General features: G+C 31.4%; 2 protein-coding genes across 3 annotated transcripts; both read left to right on the top strand.

Moving 5' to 3' along the window:
• Window positions 1-2,384: 2,384 nt before the first annotated feature.
• On the top strand, window positions 2,385-11,353 carry LOC122595949 (beta-glucosidase 47-like). Of its 2 annotated transcripts, XM_043768433.1 has the most exons (12): window positions 2,385-2,626; window positions 2,702-2,768; window positions 2,850-2,908; window positions 7,094-7,169; window positions 7,331-7,405; window positions 7,500-7,587; window positions 7,724-7,976; window positions 8,509-8,624; window positions 8,695-8,950; window positions 9,061-9,163; window positions 10,191-10,299; window positions 10,929-11,353. In XM_043768433.1, the coding sequence occupies exons 1-12, from the start codon at window positions 2,468-2,470 to the stop codon at window positions 11,119-11,121; spliced, it is 1,554 nt and encodes a 517-aa protein (XP_043624368.1). In that variant the 5' UTR covers window positions 2,385-2,467; the 3' UTR covers window positions 11,122-11,353. The 2 variants fall into 2 exon arrangements, with proteins under 2 accessions (XP_043624368.1, XP_043624369.1); XM_043768434.1 differs by lacking the exons at window positions 2,385-2,626; window positions 2,702-2,768; window positions 2,850-2,908 and adding an exon at window positions 6,707-6,725.
• Window positions 11,354-14,698: 3,345 nt separating this feature from the next.
• LOC122598428 (cytochrome P450 77A3-like) lies at window positions 14,699-16,384 on the top strand. Its single transcript, XM_043771022.1, has one exon. It carries the CDS (start codon window positions 14,699-14,701, stop codon window positions 16,262-16,264), a length of 1,566 nt encoding a protein of 521 aa, XP_043626957.1. The 3' UTR covers window positions 16,265-16,384.
• The last annotated feature ends 8,115 nt before the right edge of the window (window positions 16,385-24,499 follow it).

Here is a 24,499-nt window from a genome sequence, read left to right as displayed (position 1 = left end):
TGCAACAACCTTTGTATTTTGTTTATTGCAATAAATAAAATACTTGGAAAATATTTCTCGACTCATTGCCATAATACTTGATTATACTTAGTATTTATATAGTTTCAAGCAATTGTTCTTATTTATCTTACTTGTTCATATACATATCTGAATCGTAATCTAAACTAGTCTTTATTTAGATTAGTATTACTTGCCAGTCGGGTTACTTGATATATTTGTTATCATTGTAATACATTTGTTATATCTTGTACTCATCTAACATTTTGTGTAGGTGGACTCACATTTTATCAAATTTAAACTTTTGTGAGTAATTAACGGGTAAATATATAATCACAATTTTATTAATGGATTTACGTGGGTACTTTGTAGTTGAATACATCATATGTATATTTTTTAACTTAATCTTTGTAGATGATAGCTAGTTTAATATAAACTTACACTTTAACCCATATCTCTTATTTAGCCTAAGGAGCTAAATATGCATCTCAATAAACACAACAAAAAAAAAAAGCCTTTTTAAGACATTTGCACTATTAAATTGGTGCTTTAAAAATCTATTTAATAAGATGAATGAGTTTAGGGTCCTATTACATAGGATAGAGATCCCGTCAAGTTATCCCAACTTGAGGGGTAAAGTTGAAAAGATATTAACCTTTAATTTAAAATCAAAGGTTAAGATTCAAAAATGATTATAATTTTAATTCAAAGCTCAAGATCTTCCTAACTTTACCCTTCAAGTTACTACTAACTTGAGGGAATCCTAACCTTATTATATACGATATTAAACTAGTGTCCTAAAATTTTATTTGATAAGATGGATATGTATTTGAGATTATATTATCATATAACTAAATATGACACTTCAAGTATAAACTCTATTAAAATACTTCATGATATGTCTATCTATTGGTGTCTCCATATATGGTAAAGTTATAAGACATATGATAATTGGAGTTATATTATAACATAATCAAATAGAACACTTAGTATTTAAGTTATATATTAATTAAAGGTTAGTCTTATTTGTCGGAGTCATATTATTACATAACTTAATAAGACACTTGCCACTTAATTTTTATAACTTTTAATGTTTAATACGACGTTTATCCGTTATAGTATTATTTTATAATATACCTTAATAGAACACTTGATATATAAGTCATAACACATTCTTTTTGGTTTTATTGTAGTGTAGCTTAATAAGATTAACTAAATAATTCATTGTTTTTCAAAGGTTAATTTTTTTATATTAAAGGTGTAAATTATTCGTGAATAACAAAAAGTTTAGCATATGTTGTATAAATGAGGTCCGTGATAAAAACCCAATTGCATATTAAACCTCTTAATGAGATCCCCTATCACCCAAAAAATTAGAGGTGAAAACTTACTCAGACTTATAATAAGTGAAAATAAAATACTCGTGATCATACTAAATATGTGTAGAGTAAAAATCAAACATGAGACATCTTTGTTTCAATACATTTTTTTATTGTAACTTTCAGACCCATTTTGTTGATGTTTTATGTTATTTCAAATGCTATGTTTGAATGGTTTTCCTATCTTTCTATTATATTTTGAAGTTTTAGCGTATAATTTTGTAATTATAGTACATTCAATATAAATGTGGATATTCAAATACAACACTATCTACCCAGAAATTCACCCATCCATATAATGGCATATGATTTACACACCGTTTATCAAAAAAAATTAGATCGTGTCTAATTTACCCGCAAATGTATCCTCGATTTGTGATGGATAAGTTTTGTATCGTTACCCTCCGCTCTACCCACGATCATACTTGAGGCAAAAAAAATAATTACCCACGAATAACAATGCATAATTGAGCATGTATACCCTCAGGTTTACACATGGTTATTTTAGTGTGTAATTTGCCACAAATATCTATGGATAAACTAAAAAACTTTACCCACGAACTTTTGCACACGACTTTATTAGCCACGAGAAATTTCGTATTTTTTTAAATTATCCGAAACAACAATTACCCACAAATTTAAAACAATTACTCACTAAATATGTCATGGGTAAATTACCCAAAAATAAAATTATTCGTGGGTAGAAATTAGCCTCGAAAGTTTTACCTAGTACATACTCTTGTGGTTAATATGGTGGGTATTAGTAAATTTCTCATGAATTTTGGTCATTTACCCACAAATTTAGTTGGTGGACAATCCGTTGTTTTCGATTGTGGTAGAGTTGATTATATGAAAAGAAAACATTTGAAAGTAAGAAAAAATAAAAACCACAAAAGGCTGAGATACCCATGTTGATCTGGACATATCTACCAAATAACCCCTTAAACTACTACTCTATTAGTCTATTACATACTCGTAATTATTATAGATCAAACAATTCTTTCTCCTATATATATCAATAAACATATCTAACATCTTTGAACTACTAGCTACCTTGTTTCAAAGTTTCATCTTTCTTGCAACTTAATATCATGGGACGTTCGAAAACCTTGTTATTGTTGGTTGTACTAGGTGCAAATTTATCATTATTTGCAGCATCATATGAGTTACATAACATTTTAGAGGCCAATTCCAATTCAAATTTATTTCCGCCAAATTTTTTATTTGGAACCGCATCTTCTTCTTATCAGGTTCTTCCTATCATGAACAACAGTCCTTGTAGTTTTTGTTTCATTAGTCAAATATTAATCCGTATCATGTTTCAGTTTGAAGGAGCTTATCTTGCTGACGGGAAAGGGCTTAGTAACTGGGATGTTTTTTCACACGAACCCGGTACATTTGTTTATCGGCCTTCATGAGTTCCATATTCAATTCTGTCACCCGGCACTTTTAGTATATGTTCTTTCTTTGCAGGCAATATTGCCGATGGGTCTAATGGAGATATCGCTGTTGATCATTATCATCGGTATCTTGTAAGTGCACACTACTTTCACTACTTGAAAGTCTAAATTAATGCACCTCTACGGAGGGCGGTACCAAGATAAAATTTCGGTGGGGACAACATTAAAAAATTCCTGTAATATAAATCTAAAAAGGAGCAAAATGTTAAAAACCTATAGAAAATTTTTTAAAATCCATGAAAAATTTAAAAATACATAACAAAATTTAAATTTTGAAGGGTGCGGCCTTGCCCTCCCTTTAGGCACGCTACTGCCTCTACGTTACTGCCTCTACGTTTATTAGAATAAACCAGTATGGGTGGTAAGTGATCTGTACTCGACCTTTTTTAGCCATATAATATATCATCAAACATAATTCATATTATTGTACAATATCTCTTAAAGCATGTTTTGTGGTGTAGAGATCACACCCGAACTACTGAGTTAGAAAGAACTGATATTTTGTGTTGCCGTGCTTGTTTTAAAATTTAAACTCGTACTAATTAGGAAAATACATATTTATACAAATTCGCATATATATATTTGCATGTTGTATTTGTATTCTTGCAAGAGGACTATGTTATATACATCAAATGATTATACGTAAGTCCCTACATATACTGTATTATTTGCATGTTGTATCTGTTTTCTTGCAAGTGGATTGTAGAACATTATTTAGGACTCTACTAAGTATGTTGCTTATTCGAGGCTTGTATTGTGTGCATCGGGTGTTTGCCCTTGTGTTATCTGATCAATGACTAGAAGTTACAAGTCACAATAAGGCGGCTTGTATATATATCGAACGCATTAGCTCATTTTATTCTGATCGGAGGTCCTTCTAGAAACTGTCTTTTAACCATCCGTCAAGAGTAAAACTATTGACATCTCACCTCAGCTCGCATATACCCGGCTCGATCATTTCCAGGTCAGTTATTGTTATTGTCGTGGGTAAAATAACTCAATTGAGAAAATTGTTTCATAGTAAAATAAAATCACCATTGCCTAGTCCGCTCTTTTTACCCAATCTGAGAGACTTCTACTCCATTTCAAAAGATGTGACCTTTTTTATTGTTAAAAATTTGCGTATTTTAAGGTCATTTTGTCATAACATTATATCATGGCATTATGAAACGTCAAATAATCTGTCAAATAGTCACTATCAAAACATACATCCAAACTCCCTCTCAAAATGTCAGGGTCACACAGACTAATTTCTTTAAAGTGTTGATAGCTGAATAGAAATCTTGATATAAATATATATAATAATTATTATAGACAAATTATTACTAACTCAATTATAAGTGCTAGGAAATCACGTACACTCATTCACTTAGCTTTTTAAGTTTCTAGAGCACGCAATCATTATGTATATATGCTTTATTGTGTGGTAATAAATCAATGATAAATGATTAATTCTCCTAACTAAGTCATCTAAAAATACTCTTAATGAGATGATGACATGTGTAAAAATCCAGGACAAAATTAAAAAAGATAATTAATGAATATCACATGGGAAAAATTTCATATATGCGACTAATAAGCTTCAAAATATCATACATGCCCAATTAAATTTCTTAATATCCAAAATGCCACTATTAAAAATAAAAATATATCAAATTTACCCAAATGATTAAATTAATATAAAATAAAATGTTTAACTCCTTTAAAATTATAAATAACATATGTAATTGACAATTATAATTATGCCCTATTTTTATAATCCTTAATTATATGACATATATGCAACATAACTTTAATTTGACGATAAACTAATTTATCATTTTACGCTATTAGCTATTACTGTAAATAAAAGTCGATCATTAACTTTTCATAAGTAAAACCTTTGAAATATACACCCGTTAAAGGTTAAATATCATCAACATTCCACCAAGTTAACTTACACAATGGAAAAAAAAAACTCAATTCAATAGTGAAAACAGTAACATACATGTTTACATAGTAATGTAAAAACATACGATTATCATGCTTCCATTCTCAATTATTAGCCAATGATCGATATAGGTGCCTCCTTACCAATATATCCCATCGGCAAAGACGAAAAAGAATGATGAACTTATGAAAAATTAATTAAAAGAATGATCACTGTCATCTTAAAAAATAATATAATTAAGGAGATAACTAGATAGGTATGAATATTACCTGATTAAATTGATTTGTAGAAAAGAGAGAAAGAATGGTAGAAAAATAATGGCTCAATATGATAATAGTAGGGTTAAGCACATATACAGAAATTATTGGCCAACCTACTTAATTGATCCTATGGAGGGAAAAAATGCGGGAGTGTGAAGGGAAAAAAATGTGGGACTGTGGCAGTATCATATAATGATTTTGTGTAATTAAATTAGTGATTATTAATAAAGGGTATAATTGTTAATTACAAATTTTATTTATAATTTTAATAATGTTTTAACATTTAATTTAATTAAATAAAATTATTTGGGTAAATTTAATATCTTTTAACTTTAATAATGGCATTTTTAATATTTAGAAATTTAATTGGGCATATTTGATATTTTGAAGCTTATTAGTGGCATACATGAAATTTGACCATCAATATTTGTGATACTAATATCAGTTATCTTTATATCTTGCATTGTTTACTGACAAAATTATATATTATATGTATATAGAGTAAGATTCACGTGAACATCATTCACATATAAAAATAAGTAATATTAAGTATAACTTGATCCGTTCATATGTGAACAAATTTGTTCACATATACATATATGATATATCCACATATGAACACCAAGGTATAACTTAAAAGTTCTTATAGTTATTCCAATTTAGATGATTCTCACATGAAGTTCTTCACATATATATATATATGGGGAAAGTGAGTATGAGGCTGTTATGCACCCAACTTGGGGTGAAAAACCCCTCACATACTAATATTTTAATATTTTAAATAAATAAATGGCCCCCCATGATTTTTACCTTTAAAAAAAATGTATGTGAAGGGTTTTTCATCCAACTTGAGTGCCTAACAGCTTCATATTCCCTTCCCCCTATATATATATATAGCCAATGAAGTTGGTGGTACAATATTATGGTATTTGATCCTGGGATGATCCACCTGAGTAATCCCACTTATCACCATTTATGGTAGTCGATTAATAAGAATTTTTCGAAAGTCGCGGGTTCCATCCCAACATTCGTATAATGTAGAAGTATGAGTATGTCGTTCAAATATATATATATATATATATATATATAAATATAACCGCAGTCCCACATAGGGGCTTCTATTTAGACCTCTTTAATGTAAAATAATTTGCACAGTATACTACTGTTTATATATTGCACAAAGAAAACATGTAATGATATATGCATAAGAAAAAGGAGGTGGGAATAGATGGCCATATATATAGTGGTTGTAGTAATTAGCAAGGTTGGATAAATAGTTAACATTCTTGTCTTTGGAGGTCAAAGGTTTTATGAATCCTTAGGTAGATCTGAAAGCAACCTCTCTACATTGTAATGATAGGGTTAAGATTGTGTACATTTTAAGACCCCCATCCTTCCAATATACTATCGACGACATTGATTGCTTACTTACTACGTATAGTGGTTGTCGTGGGGACTAGGAGAGAATTGATGCTGTGGCCTGTCATGATTTAAACAGAGGGACCAAGCTGTCCCTTGCATTTTGATGCATGTCTACTTCGGAACATATATGCATGGCTTTCCTTGATACTTTGAGTAGCTCCAAAGTTTATCATTGCTATTTCAAAACACACTTCAATCAATAAGTCCCTATTGCAAGTCATTGATTAGCTATGAATTAAAGTGACAATGACGAGCCACTTATGAACGGGTCAAACAGGTAAAATAAATAAATAGAAAGGGAAGAAGTTTGGAATACTGTTAAATTTTCAAATGAAAACATATACTCGTAATTAATATCGTTGAAATCATATTTGATATACTAATACTTTGGACAGAAAAGTGCTTGAGGTCAAGTCAAGCACACTCGACCCAACTCTTTTGGACCCAGATCAAAATTGCCCTTTTTTACACAATTATTCATCAATGTATTATTGACTTTTTTTTTACACAATTAGAGCTTGGCGGGCATTACAATCTACAGTTGACTCTTCAATCTAATATTCAAAAGATGATGAGATTATTTGATATTACACATTCTAGATTAAGGACGCATGTATGATATCGTTTGCCTTTTTGATAACACAGGAAGATATTAAGCTTATGGAATTCATCGGAATAAATACTTTCCGTTTTTCAATATCATGGGCTAGAATTTTACCTAGTAAGTTAGTTGTCTTTTCTTCGTTTCTGAAACATTCAAATTAAACAACTTGTGGTACAAACCCTTAAAGTTTTGCTGCAAACAACATATTCAACTAGGAACGCTTACAGTACCATGCATACGATGTTTATCAAACCAATTTTCGTTGTTTTTTCGATTAGAGGGAAGGTTTGGAAATGTGAATGTGGCTGGAATAAAGCACTATGATAACCTCATTAATGCCCTCATAGGAAAAGGTTGGAAACGAAACACTCTTTGACACAAGTTCTCTTCTGATTTAGAAAGTTTTTCTATTTAGATTTTAAATCCAGTTCAACTTTTTTCTTTCAGGAATACAACCATTTGTATCCTTGACACACTATGATATACCTCAGGAACTTGAAGATAAATATGGTGGTTGGCTAAGTCCACAAATTCGGTAACTCACAACATACCATTGTAGCATATTCAACAAAAGCCAAGATTTTCTTGTGGGGATTACATGTACCCAAATTAGGTCACTTAACTAAGAATTTGCCACTGATCACTAAACATTGTTATTTGTTTAACTTCAGGCAAGAGTTTGCATACTATGCATCTATATGCTTCAGGTATTATGGGGACCGAGTCAACTATTGGGTCACTTTTAATGAACCAAATATTGTTGCCGTTCGTGGTTATAGATCGGGTATTTACCCACCAGCTAGGTGCTCTGGTTCATTTGGAAATTGTAGCTCTGGGAATTCTGAAAAAGAGCCATTTATCGCTGCTCATAACATGATTTTATCCCATGCTGTAGCAGTAGACATTTATCGCACTAAATATCAGGTAATTTAGCCACATAACTCAAATAATCTCTGTAGACCAGAAGCAATATTTCTCTTGTGGGATTTGACTTGTTTATGATGCTCAACTGTACATTGCGTAGAGATGGAACCTACACATATCAGGTGATGGGTCAAAAATTGGTTGAGGTCAAGACGGGCTATCCTTTTGTATGGGTCAAATGGAGTCAGGTTCAGTTGGGTTGACTTGGTAAAATCAAGTATATATATTAATTGTATAATCGTTTACTGTAAATCATAAATATGATTGGAAACTTATATCAAAGCAATGATCATAATAATCTTTACATTATGATTGGAAACTTATATCAAAGCAATGATCATAATAATCTTTACATAGAATGAGTTTTTGTTATTATTACAGTTTAGACCGCTTCGGACTTATTTGACCAGTTTTCTGTGGAGCTAACCATTTTATACTTGATCCATTTTTGATATAAGACAACCCAAATTGACCCATCCATAAGTACATGTTCGGGATTGATACCTTTAACTTTAACTGATGTCGGTTACAGGAGAAGTGGAACGGCAGTATTGGGATTATTATGAATGCAGTATGGTATGAACCCATAAGCAATTCCTCACAAGACAGACTAGCTGCTCAAAGAGCTCAATCATTCTTCACGAATTGGTGAGATTACAACTCTAATGTCTCATTTTCTTCCTTAAAGGCCCTGACTCCAGTTTCATTTCTCACGTAGGTTCCTAGACCCAATTCTATTCGGGGAATACCCTGAAGAAATGAAGGATATTTTAGGATCTTTGTTACCCAGATTCTCAAAGAATGATTTAAAGAAGCTAAAGAACGGCTTAGACTTCATTGGTATCAACCATTATACGAGTTTCTATGCAAAAGACTGTTTATACTCTACATGTGAAGAAGGACCTGGCGTTTCCAAAACGGAAGGTTATTATCTTAGGACGGCACTAAACAGCAATGGTCAAATTGGAGAATCTGTATGAAGCCCTTACCTTTATACTCTCCATGTGTCGTGATAATCGAACATGAATATTATGAGCAAATATGTAATTCTAAAATAGATTGTTTTGGATTGTGAATAATGCAGACGGCACTGGATTGGCTGTATGTTTATCCTAAAGGAATGGAGAAGATGGTGACTTATTTCAAGACAAGATACAATAATACACCAATGTTTATCACAGAGAATGGTAAGTCAGAATATGTCCAATTGCATAATTAAGTAAGACAGAGATCCAGAATGACCAGATTGTATGATGACCTGCCTTTAATTTTAAACGGCAAGTTTGGGCTCACCGTTATTGCCATTTCATATACGCAAATCCAATTCCAGGGATATCTCATTCTGAAAAAACCCTGTGAGCATTTTGCTAACACCATGATTTCAACCCAAACCGTAAGTCTCAAGCCTAGGGGTGTTCGTGGTTTGGTCTTTACCCGGTTAAACCGTAAACTGAACCGTTTAAAAAACCGAAAAAAACCAAACCATTTTTGAATTAGGTTTTGGGTTTGGTTTGTAGCCGAAACCGAATTATATATTTGGTTTTTGGTTTGGTTATGGGTTTATGATAATGAATTTGGTTAAACCAAAAAAACCGAATAACTTATATTCTTTTTATGTATTATCAAAAATATTTATTACATATATATTTTTTTGTATGGATAGTTACTAATGTATTTTTTACTTTTGTTTTCTATTTGTTTATTATATTGATTTCTTCTGAATTAGAATAATTCAGTTGACAAATAATGTAAGACTTGATAAAAAAAAAATTTAATAAGGATAATAAATAAGAGTTTAGTTGTTTCAGTTATATTACTTATTTATCCATATTGTACTTGAAGTCTAAATTTACTATTTCGGTGAAAATTGAAATTATTTTGGTTGAAACACAACGTAGACAAACAAAAATTGTGAATTTGTGTTTTTCATATTTGGTTTTTTCAGTTTTAAACCGAAACCGACCCAACTTCTAATTTGGTTTTTTCATTTTTAATTAGGTTAACAAAAATAAAAAAACCGAAAAACCCGAACCAAATAGACCGAATAACCAAAAACCGAACCGATGAACACCCCTATTCAAGCCCCCCCCCCCCCCCCCCAAAAAAAAAAAAGTACCAATGCATGTATTGGTGATTGGTTATGATGAGCCTTACTTTCTTTTTTGTCTGTTATAACGTTGCATCTGGCATGAGCTTCATATGTGAGTTTTGTAGGTATTGGCGTGCTAGACCAGCCCGACTCAAACATCAATGATTTTCTTAATGATTATAAACGTGTAGAATACATGAAGAGCTACTTGGATTCTCTAGTTTCTGCAATAAGGTATTCTACCTCCTTGATATTCGTAACATTTAAACGATACACTTATTCAAATAAGGTGCATATATGTTAGCTCTGATGTCTAAAAGAACCTTCCATAGAAACTATTTGAAATGAATAATCATTAGTAAATCCTAGAGGTGCAATACGTGCGTCGGGTTGCAAGTCAAATGGATTCTGATCAAAACAGGTTATCAAAGAGACAAAGCGGGTCTGATTGACCAGAAATGTATTTTTCCATCTTTGTTTGTCACTAATACTTTATTCATAACCTGATTGATTGGATAAAGCAATTTAGCAGGTCATATGCGATTAAGAAACCTTCGTCACGTTCCCTTTTTAGCCAACTTTTATGATTTTACCCATTTGACATGTTAGAAACAAAATGTGCATGACCCAAAACTTTGATATGTCAACAGTATCCCAAGACAAAAATCAACATTCATAAAACCTTTTAAATATAAATTTGCAAGCAGAGTAGCAGACCATGTTACATTAGTTGAAAACTCTGATATGATTTTTATTTTTTTATAGTAATTGAATATTTCATGGTACATTAATCCAAACTGACATGAAAACTTTAGTTGAAAATCTTTTTATGATGTATTTACTTCGCATATTAACTAAAACAGGAAAGGAGCAGATGTTCGAGGTTACATTACATGGTCATTGCTCGACAACTTTGAGTGGGTATCGGGGTACACAATAAGGTTCGGACATTACCATGTTGACTATGCAACACTAAAGAGGACACCAAAATCATCAGCAAAATGGTACAAAGACTTTATTTCAAACTTTACAAGTTTCGAATTAGTAAAATATTAGCACTTGATGAATCCACGGGTTCATTTCGTATGCTAAAAGCATGAGAAGTTGCTAATATGATATGTATTTGTAAATAACCTATTAATGAAAGGCTAATTGCCATCTTTCATAAGGTATTTTAGATTTGTATTGAAGCTTTTAGTTGAATTTTTGTAAGTGAAAACTCATGTATTCGAGATTCACTTATAAGTCTAGAATATTTTGCTTAATACTTAGACACAAATTTTACCAAGTCGATAATAGTTAACCACCACTTATCATTTTATTTTTTTCTTTTCCTTTCTTTTTACCAGCAAACCCAGACTCGCCCTTTGACCCAAATGCAATTAGCGGGCAAAATTCAACAGGTTTTATTTCCAACACTAAGACTCAAACCTGGTCTCAAACACTAAAGAAGGAAAGCCATGTCATCCGACTTCTTTACAATATTATTTAGCATTTTAAGTCTTCTATCTATGATATGTTTTATACTTCAGATTTTAAAATATCTAAATTACCCTTAATATATAAACATTTCTAACAACTAAAATACATGGACTACCAAAATTAACCTCAAAGAATTAAATTATTTATCCTTTATCTCATAAAATAACAACAATATATCCTTTTACATCAATAATCTACATCTCTCGCATCTACCAACCCCCTGCGGCCGCAGCACCACGCGGGCATCTCTCTAGCATGGGTGGTGGGGGTAGATCCTGACCAATCCACCTAATTGAAATTGGCATAGCCTTTAATTTTATTTGAATCATTTAGAGTAGTATATGTTTCAGACTTCATCGTAAACGTTTGGTGCAGAGTAGTATAATTTTATTTGAATCATTTAGAGTAGTATATGTTTCAGAGTAGTATAATTTTATTTGAAGCATTCTATTTATAATGTAGAATGTTACAAATTTAGACCCTGATGTTTTTATGTGCCATATAAATCCCTTGTAGTTTCAATCACCTAATTGGAAACCTTATAGTATGTCCTCAAGAGTAAGTACGATCATCGTATATTAACTAAACATAGGAATTTCAGTTATCCTCAATTATAATATTAGGAATGATAAACGTTTAGTGACGGTCACATTTCCTGTGGTTCCACATCAGTTTTCTGTCATAAATGAAGTCCCACGAGACTGGAAATAAAAAAGAGTAAAAATAAGCTTGAGAAGCATGCTGAGCAGCATAGAAGTCAAGCCCTCCAACAACATACAAGTCAATTACCTCGTTTAAATTTAAACATATTGTTAAAGTTATTCTAAATGTATCTTTTAGGTTAAGATTAGAATTTTGATGTTTTTAACTTTTTAAATTAACCGCCAAAAGAAAGATAATTTTAAATATTGTACGATTAGAAAAACTATAAAAACAAAAGTCAGAGGATGATAACTTAAAAGTTAAAACTAAAGTTAACCTACGGATCTAAATAAAACCCAAACCCGGAACCAACCCACCCGAAGCCCAAACGGGTCAGGCCACGGGTCAAGTTTTTGTTGCATTCCTGGGTCACGGGTTGGTCGGGCCGGACCGAGCTGAGTGTTGCCAAAAAACTGATAAAATGTGAAGAAAACTTGTGACCCGCCAAAACCCAACTAGAACCCACCCAAACCTTTACGGTCCGAGTCACGGTTTCATTTTTCATACACTTGCAAGGCATGAGTCAACCCGGTTTGGGTCGGCTCAGGCCGGATTTCGACCCGTGCACATCTCTAGTCTATATAGTGCATCAAATCAATGTTATTGTTGCTAGCTTGATTATTTCATTACTCTTATCTCAAAGCATAATATTAGTTAATATGTTTATTGAAGTGTAAGTGTTTGATACACTGATTAGCTGATTGAACTCAAACCTACCATCAAATCCATCAACCTAAATATATCAAGTTGTGTTTTAATAATTGGAGATTCTCTTAAGTTTTCACTTTATTCTTCTGAGTTGTTTCTAAGTATTCATCCTCTTTTAATACATTGATAAAGAAGACCAACCTATTAACCTATATCATGTTGTAGCCGCTTCACAAACTATAGCATAACTCAACAAGTTTAGAGAAAACATCTCATTGAAGGTATTGTCACACTTCGTAAGTTTTGTTACTATTTCGTTTGTGTTTTTGAGTCGAGTTCTTTGAGACGACTCTGTGTATATTTCATGACATTGTTGTAACCAGTTCCTAATCATAAGAATAAAATATGTAGTTTTTTATTTTACAGTATAATCCGGAAAAGATACCGTGCTTAAATTTCTTTAAATTATATCACAGCCTCTACGTGCATTTCACAATTATTTTATGCTACGCTTATTAATTACCTTTATTAATTGTTTATTAACTCCAGGTTCCACATTTCTATCATTGGAGACATTATATACTTTAGGTCTTGAAAAATACAAGTTATGAGCTGTAATTAAGTTACGTAAAATAGTTATATACTTATTATGAAATTTAAAAATTAGTTTTTGATATAAAAGATACAATTATATTAATACTCACGTTAAGTACCGCCCTAACTACATTTTTTTGGTCAAATTAAAACATTTATACAATTATACGGTTTAAAGGTGAAATCCTATCAAACCAGAGATCCCGCTACATGGACGCTGAGTCCATGTTCAAAATAATTTAGGCCCATTAGACCCTTCAAATAAGATTAAAGAGGATAAAACCCTCACTTTCAAAATAAAACTCAGATATATCTTACCAGTTAATCTCTCTTGATCGATCATTAATTCACGTTTGTATTCACTACGTAATAACTGCATTAAAAATCCAAAAGATTTGTCACTTTAATTAATTACGATCCTCAATATTTGGTTGTTATGAATTGTCTATTGTCTATGGTTATCATGCTTCAAACCAGTCCTTCACACCGGACGTAGAAGTTATCTTTTTTATCTTTTTGTTTAATTCTTAGCTTTATACTTTAAAAAGTACATTTAATGAAAATATATACTTTAGAGTACTCGAATTAATATTATAGTCATCAATATTATAGCTACATATATAAATATACATTTATATGTACGATAACAAAAGATGATTATAATTTCAATAGAAACTTCATTTTCTTTTTCTTCCTAGCTAATTCCTCTAAAAACCAAAATCGTATTACGAAATGAGGATAATTTTCTACTAGAAATCAGTCGGCCAGATTCATTAATATGGAAATAAGAAATACTGTATGAATTAAATTATTTGTGTGTCTACATATGGATATAAAAGATTAATTTCCTTTCTCTTTCTTCTATCTTTGGATATATATTAAGAAAAATATGTATATGGCACTTGTGTATTAATTTACCCATACTTTTTTTCCTTGAGCGTCTATTTTTTTTAAAAGAAAAAGATAAGATATACTTGGAAAAATTACGTCAAAGAGAAAGTATTGTACAGCTTCTTGCAAACTCTATAAGACCCATAACCCTACAAACAATAAATAGTTTCTGCATATGTTATTCAATAGAATCACCAGAGGGTAGATATCACCTCATTTACTTTGCAACTCCTTCAATTTAAAACCCTAACCTTTTTACTCGGCCATATATTTATATGTATCATCAACTTCTCTCCATCCCCGTATACACACTAAAATGGAAAGTTTTGATATTCTGATAGCCTTTGTAACATGTCTTGTTTGTTGTTTGTGGTGGAAACGTCATTCCATCGGTTCTGGTGGGAAGAAAAACCTCCCACCAGGACCACCAGGTTGGCCGATTGTTGGCAATCTGGTCCAAGTCATCCTTCAAAAACGTCCATTCATGTATGTCGTACGTGACTTACGCACAAAGTATGGTCCGATTTTTACTATGAAAATGGGCCAACGTACCTTAATTATTGTTACAAGCTCCGACCTCATTCATGAAGCCTTGGTCCAAAAGGGTCCGATTTTTGCTAGCCGACCACCTGATTCCCCTATCCGACTATTGTTTAGTGTAGGAAAATGTGCCATCAACTCTGCTCCATATGGTTCGCTCTGGCGGACCCTTAGAAGAAACTTTGTAACAGAGTTGATAAACCCAACACGGATCCGACAATGTAGCTGGATCCGAAAATGGGCTTTTGAAGAGCACATGAAAATGTTAAAACATGAAAATTCCAAAAATGGTTTTGTTGAAGTGATGAGTACTTGTAGACTAACAATATGTAGCATTTTGATTTGTTTATGTTTTGGTGCAAGAATTTCAAAAGAAAAAATAAAAAACATTGAAAGCATACTCAAAGATGTGATGATGATCACCATGCCGAAGCTTCCGGATTTCATGCCGGTGCTTCTCCCACTCTTCCGCCGTCAACTGGTGGCAGCTAAAGACCTGCGACGGAGGCAGATGGAGTGTTTGGTCCCATTGATAAGAGCAAGACGAGCTTTTCTTGAAAGCCGAGAAGATAACATGAAAAAGCCGAGTATCAACATACTCAAACCGGATGGTTTGGAGATGGTGAGCCCGGTTGGTGCTGCTTACATTGATTCACTTTTCAATCTTGAACCGGCCGGTCGAGGGAGGTTAGGAGAAGAAGAGCTAGTGACTCTGGTATCAGAAGTCATCAACGCTGGTACGGATACCAGCGCGACTGCTATCGAGTGGGCATTACTCCATTTAGTTATGAACCAAGAAATCCAAGAAAAACTATACAAAGAAATAATACAAAAAGTTGGAGTAAATGGTGTGGTTCAAGAAAATGATGTTGAAGACATGATATATCTATCAGCAATTGTTAAAGAAACTTTTCGGAGACACCCTCCTAGCCACTTTGTACTATCACATGCTGCTATTCAGCCAACAGAGCTCGGTGGCTACACGATTCCACCGGACGTGAACGTCGAGTTTTACACAGCTTGGGTGACTGAAGATCCGAATGTCTGGGAAGCACCAGAAGAGTTTCGACCCGAGAGGTTTTTGGAAGGGGGAGAAGGGGTGGATGTGGATGTAACAGGAATGAGGGGTGTGAAGATGTTGCCGTTTGGTGCAGGCAGGAGAATTTGTCCGGCATGGAGTTTGGGGACGTTGCATATTAACATGTTGCTTGCTCAAATGGTTCATGCATTCAAATGGGTCCCGGATCCAAACAACCCACCCGACCCAACTGAGACATTTGCTTTTACTGTCGTGATGAAGAATTCCCTTAAGGCAACTATTTTGCCCAGACATACAATCTGATCAATCAGTGATATATTATGCATGGCTCCGATTTCATCATCAAGTTATTATATGGCTACTTTAATTTGATTTGGGTGTTTTTTTTTTAATCAGTATTTATTATGTTAAACAGTTTGGTAATTTGGATGGTATGATTAATGTGTTACTATTAATTTGAGATAATTAAGTTTTAGCAACAAATTTTTCGTACACGCGATAATTTTTCTGATTAACAGAATAATATATATGATTTGTTAATCAATTGTGTGCCCGCACAATTATATTTTCTTAGAACGTATCGATCTGATACATTTTTTAACATATAAAAATCGATATTAAGTTTAATGATCCAAACAAAGAATTTAGATAAATGCTTTGCTAGCAAAAGATTGGAATGCGAGAATGATAAAAATACCAATATGTGTTGTGCCAGTACAAAAGAAGAAATGAAAGTTGGCGCCCAAAAAGTCAAAAACAGGAAATGTCGCCCCATAAAAAGCGCCATGTTGGATGGAAAAAATCCGCATCGACAAATATAGTTAATATTGTATGTATTTAACGTTTATCTTTAAAAACTTAAGATTAATGTAATTAGAAAAACCATATGATTAATACATGTAATCACTAAATTGGTGCAGCTACAATATCTTTTATAAATATTAAAAAAAAAACCCATAATTTAAAAATAGAATAATCTAAACCCTTTATTTGATGTCTTTCTTTTTTTCACCTATAGATCAAGATGATGACATCATGTTTGACTTAACCTTTTATCAAATATTCTTTTAAAATTTCAACTATAGATCATCATCTATTCTTTTAATTTTGTTTTGATTTTTATTTCATATTTAATTTTCTTATAAATTTTTTTATAGATTAAATTTAAAATAAAGTATGCTTTCTTGATTTGTTATCAAATAATAATTATTTCAAAAAACTATATAGATACATTTTCCTTATATAACTTTTAATATTTGATTTTCTAATACTAACTATTAGCAATTATATTTGCAGTTGTTTAATTTGTGTCAAGTAATATTATGATTCATCTTCCATTTTAGTTATTTTTCGTATTTAATTTTCTTACAAATAATTAATAACAAATAATTTTGTATTGGATTATGGTTATAATATATGATCAAGGTAGAAAAATATGGTTGTTATTGTTTAAAGTGAATCATTTAAATGAGTTCATAAGATATATTTTGACAAACAGTCATCGTGATATGAAAAATGTATGAGAATACACTACACATTAGCATAATAAAGATTACATTTCTGCTTCCAATTCACTATATACAAAATCATGGCCGATCAAGTTATATTTGTTAGAATGGCTGACATTTGATGCATTCAAGGAATTTTGAAACATTTGGGTTAAAATTGTCTCACTTTGGAAGCAGACGTATAAGTACAACCCAAAAATTGTCTCATTTGAGTCCCTCTTTGATCAAGGAGACGTTATGGAAATCAATAACTTCGTCATGGATTCAATGAAAGAGATTACATATTTCTACAAAACCACTATTATTTGTGTATCCAGTTATTTTGTAGATACCGTGAATCCTTATAACTATTTATAACTATACGTAGTTAACTACCTCCACACATTGGGTCAACCGTTTTAGCTTTCAATTTAATGGAAGAAAGCATATGTTGTAATCTTTAAAAATATAATCATTTGTGATACTACATGGAAGCTAAAAACCACTGGATGGAAAATCATTGTCAAACCTTAGTCTTTGAAATTATATTTATACTATGGTTGATTTATGAAAAAAACAACCGATTTACTGTCATTGTTCTTATTTTATCTGTTATTCTGTCATTTTTTTTTAACTCCATTTAAGTATTTATTATATCGATGTGATAGTTTTTTATACGTATAAATGTAATTCTTTTATAGATTTTTCCCGCGTTTTACGCGGGTTATAATCTAGTTATGCTAGTAAATCAGCACAAACCAATTAAGACTAGATAATATCGAATATGACAAATCACTTGTTAATCATTCGAAACTTTTGACGACATTGGGCGACTAAAATTGAAGTGAAATCTGTGGAACAAAATGGCTTCTGCAATATAGTCAATATATATGGCGTCACAAAGGATAACAAAAATTACATGAATAGTTGTCTTGAGCATTTTATATAAGACTATATCTACATTACTTTCAAGTTATAATCCCAATTAGTTTGTCGATCATGTCGGCTTTCCAATTATATTTCGGAAAAGGATTTCATTAAGTTACCTTAATATGACTTTGAATCTTGGATGTCTATTTTCAATTTTCATTCAAGAGTCAAAAATAACTCCCCTCCCTTATTTTTCATACGACTTACAACAATACATACTCATTTTTTTTATAAACAAATCATTAATAATTTTATGCTTTTATTTTTTAGTCTATTTAAAACTTAGTTGAAAAATAATTTTTATAACAAATAAATAATTGAAAACATAAATTAAGATTACATTAAAAGATACACAATGACCATTTTGGGAACCGACTGACCATCTCGTAATGCTAAGATTGAAACTTCTATCGGCCATTATGTTTCAATTAAATTTAATAATAAAATAAAATTAAAAAGAAATAAGCACACATACTCACACTCACTACAAGAATCCAGTCTTTGACGATGCAAGATGTCATCGTAGTTTGTCACAAATGTTGTCGTTGAAATCTTTGGCGACGACATTTAGTGACGACAATGATGGTTTCTAAATTATAATGACTTAAAGTTTTTGGCATCAATTTTAGCGACTAGGTCCTACGTTCCAAAACAAAAAAGAAAAGAGATTAAGTAATTGTTCATCGACGACAATGTCGTTGCCAAAACTAGCGCTAAATATATCAATATTTTATTATTATTATTTTTTATTAATATACTTTATAGTCGTTGCCACTTTCTAGGAGCGACTTGGGTTCGAATCTTGCCAGAGGCAGAATTGAATTTAAGTGGTTAAATTATCTTGACACTGTCCCTGCTGGGGGTTATGTGGATACCAATTCGGTACATAAGATTAAACGGTTCCTATCAATCTACCGTACTTTATAGTCATTGCCAATTGCTTTCAGATCATTCATCTGGACCTAACGTGCTTGATATGTATATAACTCATGTACCTGGGCCTATTAGGTCGTGTATATTTGGTTTTCACTCAAATTGCCCTATTTGGCTTTATATCTTGTGTGTTGTTTCATGTGTATATGTATGTATTTATATATGGGTTTATGTCTCTCTTATCTTTCAGAATCTTCATTTCTAGCTTTCATAACCCTATTGTTTTGAAATATATTTAAGTTTTAGAAGAAATTTTTTTTTTCTATTTTCTATTTGAGAAATAAGAATGAAAACATGTAAATGCTAAAGATCGTTTGGGCACTAAGATGAACGATTTTTTGGGGATTGAAAAAAGAATAACCATTGAACTAATGAGGCTGCTTAGTTGTTATAAAACCTAGAGCCATAACTTTTTAATTGACAAATAGGCCCTTCACTGTCAAACAACACATTTAAGGCTTAACTTGTCTATGAGGAATAAATACCAACATTTCAATCACATAAAACCACCACACAAAAATAAACACATATCATTAACACATTAAACATATATACTCAAAAGTCACATTAAATTCAAAAACACATTAAATCACAAATACTTAACGTAAGCCAAAGTATTTACTAACGACTCAAGTCAATCATTAATTAAAAAGTTTAGGATGTTATACTGTCCCTGTTCAAACTAAAATAAATATGTTTGGGATTTTTTTTCTATATTATGTTAATATTAAACAATCTTTTAATGTTACTTTTTAGTTAATTTGTTATCTTATATATTTAACCTCTTTTTATTACAATTTTAATTTCATAAATATAGCCTCTTATATACTTTTGTATTACATTAATATAGTTTTTTATTAGACACTAACATTAAGTATGTTTAGATTTCAAGGTCATTATATTTAGCCTCTTAAATTGTTTGTAGCAAAGATTATTGTTAAGTATTTTGAATACGAATCTCTATATATAGCTAGGAAAAGATTATTTTATGCTTAATTGGCATTAATATTTGATTGCCATATTGAATTTTGGCTTTGTTGCTCATAGTATTTATTTATTTTATACCAAATATAATGTCATGTTGATTTTATCATTAATTACATTAGTGTTAATAGGGTATGTTTGGCACAAAAGCTTGAATCTGAAGCTGTAGTTAAGGGTTTGGGGCTAGAGCTTGACGTTGGGGCTAGGGGCTGGGGCTTTTTTTTCAGCTCTCTTCCTACGAGCTTTTATTTTAAAGACCTTTTGGGGCTTTTAGGAGTTTTTCGGGGCTGGGGCTTTTGATTTCTAATGTATTACTAAACAGGGCTATAATTTTTAAATGAGCTTATTTTTAAAAAAGCCCCTAAAAAACCCTTACCAAACCGTTCCATAATCTTATAAGTCAAAAATCAGATACTCGCATTTAAAATTTTATTTAATTCAATATGTTAAATATTCAACCAATAATTCTAATATTTAAAAAGGAGGTGTAGTTAGTTACATATTTGCAAACTTAAAATACAACATTAAATTTTTAAATTTGGAGATCAGAAAATTGAGTGTTTTTCATTTAACATATTTTGATCTCATATCTCATAACATAATCAATTAGGTTTTTTCTACCATTAACATAGATGATCTTTAAAGAAATACGAGGTCTTCAGATCCATGCGTTGCACAGCCGAAATGGATTATATATATTTGTTTTCATGTAATAGTTATATCTTAAATTTATTATTTTGATTATTAGCGGGTAGTTGGAAAATGATTTATAGTAAAACGATGTTGAGATGTGTGTATAAAGTTTACGAAGCGTTGACTTGATGTTGTATATGATGGGTTTAATTGCTTATTTTTCGACATATCATTAAAGGTCGTATTAGCAAATGGAAATAAGGTAAGATTGGTGAATAATTCAGAGTAAATAAGCATGGCCCACATAGAAACATAAATTTTGAGTTATTGTGAAAAATGAAGTTAGATGCAGTTTTCGTTTTCTCAAAATCTTTGTGCTTTTCATCATCTCATATTATTGTTTAGTTTAATTGAATGTGGCTTTTTAAATGATCATATGTATATGTATTTTGCAACCAACCCAATGAATCTGGTATGATTTTCAGTTTAAATAAATAAAAGTAACTAAACTGACCTATATATATCCATAAACCAATTAAATAATGTCTATCTTGGTTTGGTTTTGTATTAGAATTGGGATTTGTTTGTGTAGAGTAATAAAAGTCAAATAAAATAGATATGTATGTATTATCATGCAGTTTTCGTTTCATAAACAACTTTTAAAAAACATCCTAGCGGTCCACCATTTTAACTTCCTAATCATCATCATCATCATCATAATCAATTACTATGCTTCAACTTCCCAATGATCATCAATATAATTAATTATTTATGCTTCAACTTCCTAATGATCACAATTACTACTCTTACAATAATGCACATAAACCTACTAATAAACCATATACCTAATCAAGAATTTAATACTCATGCCACATACAATCGTAAACTATGCTATTAGAGCTATAACAACAATATTTACGAAGAGAGATTATTTAAGTTTTAAAGTGACCTAACTTTTATATTACGTAAGGATATCATTTGTTTTTCACTTTTTTTTGTTTCATAAATTTTATACCTTCTGTTATTCGTTGTTATTCACGGACTATTTTATTGCCTTTATTGACTATTTATTCCCTTTTATTTATAATTATTGTTAATTTTATTATCATTAATAACAATGTAACATTTATAACATGTAATGTCATATTCCTAGTTAGTTTTTCTTTTCAATCATAGATAGATGTAACATTAAAATGTCAAGAATGGAACAACTCATGAGGTTATGTCATTGAGGTCTCGTTTGTTTCGAACTTAATGAATTTAATAGAAAAAGTATTTAACCTATTACATTTTTTTTAGAACAACTAAGATTTTATTAATCATGTGCTTCGGTAAGACGCCTAGGCAACTAAAGGAATAAGTACAATTACAATTGAAAAGAAGGACTCATTGCCCATAAAGGCCACGAGAGACTAGTTTTTCTATCACGACAAGACAACCAACAATAAGAGACAAAGATAATAAACTGGAACACGTCGTTACACTAGTCATTACTATCCCGGTGAATAACCTGATTCCTGTGTTTCCAAAAGGACCACTACCACACGAAACAAATGGCTTCTAAGGTTCTTTTAAATCGAGAGCAGTATTATGAAGCATTGATCCACTCTAACATCAACTTTGGGCTAGTTATGGGCATATCAATGTGTATCCATTGGCTAAAATGTTGTGCAAGCTTCTTGTAAATAATACAATTCGAGAAGACATGATCAATAGACTCAACATTATGATAGCATAATGCACATGAGATATTAGCAATCTCCAAGCCTTTGCGGCTGAGATTCAAGCGTGATGGGAGGCGATCACATAAAAGCCGCCACATAAATACGTTCACTTTTTTAGGAACCAACGAGTTCCACTTTGTCCTGTCTTGCTCACAAGGAAGAAGAGCACGTTCAAGACATAAGCGAAATTGACGAACAGAAAAATAAGTTTGACCTGTGACGTTCCAAGCCCACGAGTCCTCTTTATCCACAAGTCATACATGCTCAATAAGATTATACAATTCCGACAGCTGTGTGGTTTCCCCCCCCCCCCCCCCCCCTCCCCTAATGGACCTACGCCATGACCATGACCAATTACCATCCAACCACCTATTGTTGATGCGAGTTTGTTTGTCTAACTCAAAAGCATACAGCCATGGGAGCCTACTAGCTAAAGCTTCATTTCCCACCCAAATATCCTTCCAAAAACAAATAGAAGCACTATTGCCAAAGTTGATGAAAATTTTTTGTTTTTGAATTAACAAATAGAAGCACCATTTAATCGGTTTATCCGTTTACTATCACTTGTGATAGTTATAAAAACAAACACACGTACCCTTATTGAGGTTTGTGATATTTAGTCTCATATTTATTCGTTTCTTTTTCTATTTGTTATGTTTTATTTTTGCAAAGAAAGTGTATTATTGCTGTAACAATCTTCAAAATTACAAGTTAATTTAATAGTACATAATATCCTCACTTAAGGGATAACTGATGTAATAAGGTAATTTAAAAATTTTCTCTTTGTTTTGAACGACCGGTAATTTTAATATTTTTGTCAACTAATCCATATTACATATTAAAAAGAATAACTCTCATATTGAAAGTTACATGGAGAAAAATGTCTAAACTACCCTTCACTCCCTTTTTCATTTGTAGTCAATTCATTGGGAATCAAGGGAAAGTGTTAAACAATTTTACAAAGTTAATTAAACTAGACATAAACATAAAGTTGAATGATTGATTGATTCTTGATTAAAACTACAATTGATCATAAACTCAACAAATATTTCAATTAAATAAAAGGGATCATTCTCATGCTTTAAATTATGTTTTCTTATATGTAACCTAACCTATATTCGTTGAAAATCACATAGACATGATTCGTTATAACATATGGATTGAATAAACTTAAGAACTAAAGTAATCGGTGGTGATGATTCACGATAATGAAAAACCGAGGAATTGACACAACTAGATTTTTAATTCATTAAAATAGAATTACAATTTCATGAGAGATTCTTTCAATAATCCATGATAAACAATAATTTGAAATCAAAAGATAGATGAATTTCATTCAAAGTCATAAAAAAGTAATCATTCATTCAAATCCAAACAACATTAGATGCAAAACACAATTAAGAATTAAACATCTAATCCAACATGAATATGAGAAAGGTTGAACATAAAAGTCTTGCATAATTGTTTACATGAGAATGATCAATAGAAACCCTAGCCTATAATCTTCATCATTGATTCTTCAATTAAGACTTGAATCTCCATGGAATTATGAATTGATATTGATATTGGGATGTTGTGTGTTTTAGAAAACTGCCAAGGTGTGTGAAATTATGAAGTGGTAACTCCCCAAGTCATGTGAAAAAGATATATAATCTGGAAAATAATAAATTCCCATAAATTCGGAATTGTAGTGCAGATAGGACAGTCCCGCACTGTCACTTTGGGCATACTTGTTAGAAAATCCAAAAGTAGTGATACATTGTAATTTAAGTTATGGACTTACTTGTTGTTAAGTCATGAGTTGATGATTTCTAAGGTTGAGGGGCTAATTGTGATTATTAGCATAG

This window comes from Erigeron canadensis, chromosome 4, assembly GCF_010389155.1.
Source record: "Erigeron canadensis isolate Cc75 chromosome 4, C_canadensis_v1, whole genome shotgun sequence".
Lineage (NCBI taxonomy): Eukaryota > Viridiplantae > Streptophyta > Magnoliopsida > Asterales > Asteraceae > Erigeron > Erigeron canadensis.
This window is presented reverse-complemented; position numbering and strand designations above follow the sequence as displayed.